Raw genomic sequence first — 8,531 nt, forward strand, 5'->3', positions numbered from 1 at the left:
AAAAAAAAAAAAAAAAAAACAGGGGAAAAAAAAAAAGAAAAAGAAAAAAGGGGGAGGTCGGAGGGGGTCACGTGGTGTCCCCGTATGCATGTTAATTCCACCCAACATTAACACAGATCAGCTGAAAACATCTCCAACTTTAGATTAAAGCTTACGCAAGCCAAAGCCAACACGGCCCATCCCAAGCGCCTTCCTGAACGAGCCGGGGAGGAGCTCCGCCAGCTCCCCCCTTCACCCCCCAGCATGGCGGGCACACTCCTCGTTAACGCAAGGGGGTAATTATTTGGAGGCATCCTATTGTGCACCTTTGGGAACAGCCCCTCCAGGGACGGAGGGCAGCATTCGGTGCAAGACACGTGCGCTTCACCATCCCTAAAGGCTTAAAATCCGTAGCAAAGCTCTGGAAATAATAACAGACTGTAGCACTTAGGGGTTTAGGGGTTGTTTTGTTGTTTTTGGGTGTTGGATTTTTTTCTTTTAGCATCTTTTCCAGCCTGCAGCCTTTCTGCCTTCATACAAAGCAAGTTCGGCTGTTCCGCTATCTATGGGGAGGTCAGAAGTACGATTTGCCTTTAAACAGCATCTTCCACCCCCCATCTCCCCGCATGTCACCCGTGCGACCCCTGTTTTGTGGGATGAGGGGATGGAGGCATGAAACGAGATGAGCCAAGGTTGGCCAGTGAGCAGGGATGGAGCTGGAAAAAGCCACCTCAGGGCTTGGCCGGGGCAGGGATGTGACCTTGGGGGGCACGGTGTGAAATGAAGAGAAATTCCCAGGAAACGTGCTCCCCTAGAGCTACGGGCAGCGGGAGGACACAGGTCCTGCATCCCTACCAGCTCTGGGGGACACCTAATGTCACGAGTAAGCTCTTGGCCCTGACTCCATCAAGTTGTCTTCCCCATGTTGTTCCCACAGACCCCGTTAGTGGTACCAGACCTCGTTAGCTGAGCATCTGCCTACATCAGTCCATCTCCGCTGGGGAGCAGATACGGACATGTTTGCTTGGGACTGCCAAACTCTTTGCCAAATATTTGCTTGAACCTGGTGCTGTTGGATATACCTTTTCCCCGTGCATGAACAACAGATTTTATGTGCAAGACCTCGTAAGGCCACGCGAAGCCTTGCTGGGCGAGTTTGAGGTGCTTTAAAATAATGACAACATGAAAAGTTTTCCTGCATTTTAATTGCTTTTTTTTTTTTTTTAAACGTGACTTCCATTTGGGGGCATTCAGATGAGATATTAAAAACCTAAGCAGGCTGGACCCTTAAGTGGCCAAAACTCTCCTAAAAAAAATGAATCAATTTAGCTGCAAGATGAAAATTTGGATAAATAATGCCAACTAGACTTCAAACGTAGATGCATCTGGCGACACATTATGTGCACCCCACCAAAGCAAGGCATGCCCAGCGCCTGGTCCACATCTGTATAAAGGCTTTGGCCAAACTGGGTTAAGCACGAGGGGTTGTACGTGGGGCCGTTTCCCAGTCTGCTGGACGGCTGCAGCCTTCCTCGCACCGAGAGCCTCACAAAGCGACCCAACGGCAGGGAGATGCTCTTTCCTCTCCCATCCCACAAACAACGTCCAGGGCATGGAGAGCCGAACATCACCCTCCATTAAGGCAGGAGGGTCCAAGCACCTGGTGACCCCCAGCTCTGGTACTAAGTGACATGGCCAAGGCTAGCCAGGAAGTTTTGTGGCAGAGCAGACATACAAATTCAGCTCCCCTGAGGTGTGGTCACCCTCCGTCCGGGCCTGTTCTCCTGTGAGGAAGAACTGGTCCATGCCAGGGCACAGCTCCTCGAGGGGCAGGAGTGCCTCGGCACCGTGCCCACCTTGGGGTGGCCTTTTTTGGCAGCTCGCCTGGAAATGGAAGCCCGAGAAGACCTCACCCACCAGCCTCCTGCCGGTTACACTTAACCATCATACTCTGAGTCCTCTAATAAGCGTCCTGGTCACACTAAGAGACAATTTCCATCTCGCCACCAAAATTCAATGTGCAACCTACTGAGGTCCTTTGCGACTCTGCTAATAAATTAATTCACAGAATTACTCCTTTGAGCCATGGCCCAGAGCCTCAGCTGGAATAAATCAGCGCTGCTGAAGGAAAGGGATAGCACAAGCACCGGAGGACATTAACAGGACGAGGTGACCTCCCTGACCAACTTCAGAGGGCTGCGGGAGAGAGCTGGAGCCAGGCCAGCCCAACCCAAAACGTGCAGGCAAACGGGAGAACTTCCCTGCCTGGCAATTCAGTAACGTGCCCACCCTGATTTCTGCATCTCCGGGAACAAATTCCACACTCAACGTTAAGTGGACGTACGGTTTTTTGGGGCTTGGATGCTCAGCACCTTCGAAACCAAATCCTTCAGCAGCCCTACCATGGTCCCACCAACCGTGGTCCCACCAACCGTGGTCCCACCAACTGCACCCGGAGCCACACTCACCCTTCCCGTGTGCCGATGCTTCAGACCAGCTGGGTGGGATGTTGCAATCAACCACATGTTTGTCTGCGAGGTGGTGAAGTAAATGAAAATCGAACCAAAGAGGCCCTTCAGGGAAGAGGAGCGGGGCTCAGCTTCCAAGTTTACCTCCAAACCCTCAGATCCTCAGCTCCATAACACAGGCTGACCCTGGCAAAAGCATCAGGCGCGGATGCTCCTCCTGCCAATTAACATCCGTCTTATTTTGAAAGAGTTTCAGCAAAATAGCTTCAGAAGATTTTTACTGTTTTAAAACTTGGGCTCACATCCAGGGAGGATTTATAAGCCACATATAACCTGCGCGAGAGTCCTGGTCCTGCTATGTATCACCAGTGCTGAAGGCAAACATCCCACCGGCACACGCCATATGCTCAAGCTCTTTACCGAGCTGGGACCTGGCTGAGCAACTCTGAATAAATCCAGCTGGAAAGCTCCGGCTTCCTACCCCAAAGAACCACCAACGAGACTTTCTATTTTTTAAATAAATGGGTGAATGGAAGGAGCACAAATTAAGTACAAACTGACACAGCAGGGCTGGACACCACATAAACACTTGCTTAACTTCCATGTCCACCATATAGTTGACCACTAGAAAAAATGAGGTTTTGGGAAACTGATTTTTTTTTTTTTTTTGCTATGTAAAAAGGTTTTTTTTGCTAGAAAAAAATATTTTTTATATAAAAGGTTGAGTGAAAATATATCAGGGGTGGGTGAAGCTATGAGTGGCATCAAAACAAGTCTTAGAGCAGGACCGCAAGGCAAAAAAAAATGCTGACAGCAAAATGTAGCACAAAGGCACATTTCCAATGCATTTTTCCAAGAGATCACGAAGGGGATAGTTGGGGAGAGAAAACTGGGAGCGAGAAAGGGAGTGGGTTACGTACCGGCGACGGTGTCCGCTGCAGCAGTGCTCTTCCCCCATCCCACAGCAGCCAGCCGAGCTGCTGCTTGCTGCCGAGGAGCAAGGAGGCAAAGCAGGCCGTTAACTGGGGCTACACACCATCCCACCACCACCTCCTCCTCCTCCTCCTCCAGGGCATCACACGTTCTCCAAACCATCAAACTTCAGCCACTGCCAAGAGGAAACAGGTGGAGAAGATGGTGGCAATATGTTCGTCTCTGGGTTTCAGGGAGAAGAGAGGGGAAGAGGATGGCTACAACAAGTACAACCAACGGTAAAGTTGGTTTTTTCTCATCAGTCAAGTCTCCCTTTGCCCTTCCTACCCAGACTACAAGCAAACAGTGCCAGGAACAGCTCACCCGCCATAGGTGGAGGTCATGGGTTTAATGTCATTGAGAGCTTTGGCACCACATGGTCAACATGAAGGCAGAGAGATGTCCAGCAGAAAAGGCAAAACTGCTTGGGAAGACACTGCTCAAGGCTCATCTCTTGTGAAACACATTTTCGTTTGAAACTGTGGGATTCAATGACTGCTCTCTCCACCCAAACAGTCCTTTGCAGCCAGTCTGCTCAGGTAGGGTCATCTCCAGGTCACGTTAAGGCCATACAAGCAAAGAAATAGAATCATTGGTCTCCTCAATTATTCCAGCCCCAACACTGAGGCTAAAACCCAGGAAAAAAGCTTTTCATGCAGCTTCGCCTTCAGTGCTGGCTGATGGCAGTGATCTGGAAGGCTTGTGCAGCCCAAGTCACAACCCGTGGAGCTCCTTTGGCAGGTGGAAAACCCACCTCGTCTGAAACTAGAACTAAAGAAACATCTTCAGCACGTCAAAGGAGATGTCTATCTGCTGGTGGGACAGCCAAGAGGACAACTCCACTGCTTCCCCAATAGAAGAGGACCTGCACGTATTGCTGTGCCAGAGCTGGGCTGTTTGCCCCAGAACACACAGCTTAGAATCACAGAATGGTTTGGGTTGGAAGGGACCTTGAAGACCATCCAGTCCCACCCCCTGCCCTGGGCAGGGACACCTCCCCCCAGCCCAGGTTGCTCCAAGCCCCGTCCAACCTGGCCTTGAACACCTCCAGGGATGGGGCAGCCACAGCTTCTCGGGGCAACCTGCCCCAGGGGATCACCACCTCACAGGCAAGAATTTCTTCCTGATATCTCATCTACATCTCCCCTCTTCCAGTGTCAAACCATTCCCCCTCATCCCATCGCTCCCCTCCCTGATGCAGAGTCCCTCCCCAGCTCTCCTGGAGCCCCTTTAGGCACTGGAAGGGGCTCTGAGGTCTCCCCTTTTTCGCCTTCTCTTCTCCAGGCTGAACCCCCCCAAGTCTCTCAGCCTGAGTCTCTCTGGACTTCCAGGCTTAGAAGTGACCAGCTCCTGGACTAGCAGCATGTTAGTCTTCTAACTTCACAAAGTCAGACTTTTGTGAAGGTCTGCAGCCTCCATGGGAAGGATGCTTTCTCCTGCTTCTGTCCCCCTTGATTTTTTCATGGCAGCACATTTTAAATTTGGATTTTTCTCCTAAATACCAATTACACCACCCTCCCTGCCTCCAGCCGACCAACATGCTGCCTGAGGAGAGAGCTGCCTGGAGGGTTCCTCCCTTCGCTGCCCAGGGCAGGAGATTACGGCCTTCTTGCTTTCGAAAGCACCGTTAGAATCAGAGATATAAAGTAATGATGTGGGTAAGGATGCAAAAAAAGTAATTTATGAGAGTTTTTTTTCTATCCAACAGAAAAATCACAAGCAGATGGAATTGTCTGCTGTGTTATTATCCACCTCTCCTCTTGGCGTTGGTCAAAGGACCTCCTGGGCAAGCAGCCTTTAGCCCATCTGTGGATAAAAGGCTCTTCTACATTTCTTCCTTGGACTGTCTTCTGCCTCCTTCTTTCCCTGCTTCTTGGGAAGGACCAAAGTAAGTGAACGGTGGCCACCAAATCACACTTGTGGCTGGAGGAGCCACGCACAGTTGTCCCCCCAAAGCAGGGCTGGCTCCTCGCAGGCTGGCGCGCACTGCAGGGTAGGGAACGGTGAGATTTATGATGAAAAAGAGCTGGAGGAAGAGGGAAGCCCCAACCACAGGGACAGGCGTGTTGGTGAGTGCGAGAAGAGAAGCGATGAGGTGCATCCCTGGCAGACACAGCCAAGACCCCATGGGGATGCCCAGCCCGGCCGGGTGCCGCAGCGAGCATCCCTCACTGAATCGAGTGATTCGGCCAGGATCAAGTCACCCCACAGAGGTGGCAGGTCCCGGCAGGATCCTCAGCTCGGCAAAGCAGCAGCACATGGATGGCAGATCTGGGGACGGGGGGGTTGTGCCAACAGCAGCGTCACCGAGCCCGCGGGGAACCTCGGTGCACGGCTTAGCAGAGGGACAGCGTCCGAGCTGAGTCGCGTGGGTGGGAATTAGAGGTGGAAAGACGTCCTGCGGCAGCAGCGAAATCTGTCAGAGGGCTTTTGGCTCCGGGAAGCGGCAGTGAGATGTTTCAAGGTGGGAGGATGCAGCCCTCAGCAGGGCACGGTGTTATGGTGGGAGCCGCGACGGGAGCAAAGTGCTGCCCGGGCGGCATCAGGCGCTTGCTTAATAATGACCCAACAGTTGTTTCATGACAAAACCAAATTAGCGTGGGCTGAAGAGGCGTTTACATCTGATTAGAAAACCGGCAAATACAATTGTGCTGCTTTCAGGATCAGCTACAAAGCCTTGATAATAAATCAGGCAGAATAAATCAGCTGCTGTGGAGCTGGGAAGCAGCCGTACTGTCCACAATCACGGTGCAGCCTACATCATTTTCATAAATATTACCCGCGGAGTCGCTTCAGATGAGCTCATAAGATCGGGGATGTTCACAGGCAAGTCTAAACAGAAGAGGAAACAAAACCATGCTGCAGAAATCACTGGTGGAGGAGACAGGCAGATACTTTGAGGAGCACCCAGGGGACGGCAGCTCCATACACCCTCTGTGGTGGCCTCTGCCCCGGCCCTGGGCACCAGCAGCTCCCTGGCCACCTGTCTGCAGGTGGTGGCTGATGAGGAGGTGCTGGTGTCCCTGGCAGGGTGACACCACTCCACCAAGCCCAGAGTTCTGCCTCCTCCCAGTGACACCAGTCATGGAGAAAGCCCATCCCCACAAGCCCCGCTGCCAGCGGCCACACGTTGACATCTTGGTGCCCCACAGGCACCTTCCTTCTCTTGATGGCCATAGAGACCTCAGTGCTCCATCATCACCTTCCTCTGGGGCAAAGAGGGGGATCCCAGAGGACCAGAGGAGTTGCCCAAGGGGCAGCAGCTGCTTCCCACCACCGCCTGTGTGGTGGTATACCCACTCTCACCTCCCCGAGGGAGGTGGCCTGCCCTGCTCATTGTCACACATCTCATCTCCACAGCGTCCCTTTCCTTGCTCAGTCCTCCAGGCCAGGAAGGAAAGGTACCTGCCCTTCCTCCAAGGAAAGCTGGAGGCTGTAGCACCTCAACCCCATCCTAACAACCCCCTTGCCGACCCCGCTCCGCTCCCTGCAGCCGAGCACGGGTCTCCTCCAGCTGGAGATGTCAGAGGGTGGCTCCTGGGAAGCCTTTCATCCTCCCCACTCCTTGTGCTGGTGGGTCACCCTTCGCTCCTGCCTGAACCAAAATCTGCTCATTAGTCTAAAGATGAAGAGGTGAGGAGTTTTTAACGCTGAGGCGGCTTTCCAGTCCTTACTCCCTCCTTCTGTTGAAGGAAGATGTCTACACCCTGGGCTGGATGCAGCTCCTCACCCTTCAGGGAGGAAAGTCTCTTCAAAAAGGGCATCTGCCCCATAAGCCTGCACCACTGGGCCACCAAGACCACGGGCAGGTGGAGATGCCATCTCCACTGCTGGCCAGGCTGGTCCATTCTTCAACCCCTTTTATCACCCTCCTCTACGCTTCATCCCCATTTTCCAATATCCTTCTCAGCACGAGGGATTCATCCCAATGAACCTTTGCTGTCTAAAGTCAGGTCTCTGCTGCTCCTCACCTACACCCCGGTGGGGACAGGGGGTTCCGGGAGGGAGCTGAGCCCACCTGAAGAGCATGCATGAAGTCAACTGAGGTGGAACATTTTCTGGAGGTGCTTCTTGCCCAAGTGAGAAGCTGAGCCCGTGGGCACCTGCCTGGCAGAGCTTGCAAGGTAGAACCGGTCTCGGAGACCTCTGGGGCTTGGAGAAGTGTTTTCCCACACATGGACCCCTCCGTCAATGGGCAGTTCTTCCTATGCTGTTCTGAAAGGCTTTGCTTGAGGAACAGAGCCTCTTTAATTAGCCTGCCCTGCAGTAATTGGGAAGAGAGGCTGTTTCAGGTGGAAGCCGGGTCAAGCTCGGTCTGCCAGAGGTTTTTGGGAGAGGTGCTTACGCCAGAGCCCCATACCAACAGAGATAAGTGTCCCCCAACATCTGCTTCAGCCCAGAGCTCAGATGTACCCACTTGAGATGGGGATTAACGTAATTTAAATACAATCACATGGGAAAGCTCAAACGAGCTTGCTTCGTTTTCGCCCTGGTGGGACTGAGGCATGGTGGCATCTCACCCACGGGGAAGCCTGCCTGCCTCCCTCCTCCTCCTCCTCCTCCTCCTCCTCCTCACCCTCCCATGAGGTGGGCGATCTGCTGCTCCGCCTGGGGACTCGCGCTGCAGCCCCGGTTTGGACATCAGCTCCTGTGAAGGGTTAACGGGATTATAAACCTCCCTGCCTTTCTAAATCCCCTGGGCCGTGGGATTGGACGGGTTATAAACTTATTAACAGGGGACGGGCGCCGGTGGGGGCTGCGGACACTGCTCCGCCGGTCTGTCCCCCCCAAATTAATTGGGGAAAACGTGAGAATGATAACAGGAAGCTCACTCAAGTGAATCCATAAGAAAAAAGAGAGGAGGGAAAAGGAGAGAGGGGGACAGCTGCATATGGAAAGACGGGAAAACAACATATTTTGGGGAAAGATTTCAGAATGTGCCACTGAGCCGGCAGCACGGCAGGGGCTGGCGCAGAGGTTCGGGAAGAGCTTTGATCTGTCCTCCAGCTGCAAACATCCCCGTGCTCAGACCCAGACCCCAGCACAAGCCATAATAATTAATAATAATAATGGAAAGAGGACAGGGGGAAGATCCAAGCCATCCCTGCACTC

At 52.9% G+C, this 8,531-nt stretch overlaps 2 protein-coding genes across 2 annotated transcripts in view; one reads left to right on the plus strand and one right to left on the minus strand.

The window, feature by feature from the left end:
• The window catches only part of LOC104292216 (syntaxin-binding protein 4-like), a 35,844-nt gene extending 34,059 nt beyond the window's left edge, over positions 1-1,785 (minus strand). Inside the window, exon 1 of the mRNA XM_009891553.1 lies at positions 1,715-1,785. Coding sequence (XP_009889855.1) covers positions 1,715-1,785 — 71 coding nt within the window. The remainder of the gene's footprint in view (positions 1-1,714) is intronic.
• Positions 1,786-3,581: 1,796 nt separating this feature from the next.
• The window catches only part of PPL (periplakin), a 41,743-nt gene continuing 36,793 nt past the window's right edge, over positions 3,582-8,531 (plus strand). The window contains exon 1 of the mRNA XM_009891554.1: positions 3,582-3,658. Within this exon, the coding sequence (XP_009889856.1) occupies positions 3,582-3,658 (77 nt within the window). The remainder of the gene's footprint in view (positions 3,659-8,531) is intronic.

Source organism: Charadrius vociferus, unplaced genomic scaffold (assembly GCF_000708025.1).
Source record: "Charadrius vociferus isolate BGI_N301 unplaced genomic scaffold, ASM70802v2 scaffold619, whole genome shotgun sequence".
Taxonomy (NCBI): domain Eukaryota; kingdom Metazoa; phylum Chordata; class Aves; order Charadriiformes; family Charadriidae; genus Charadrius; species Charadrius vociferus.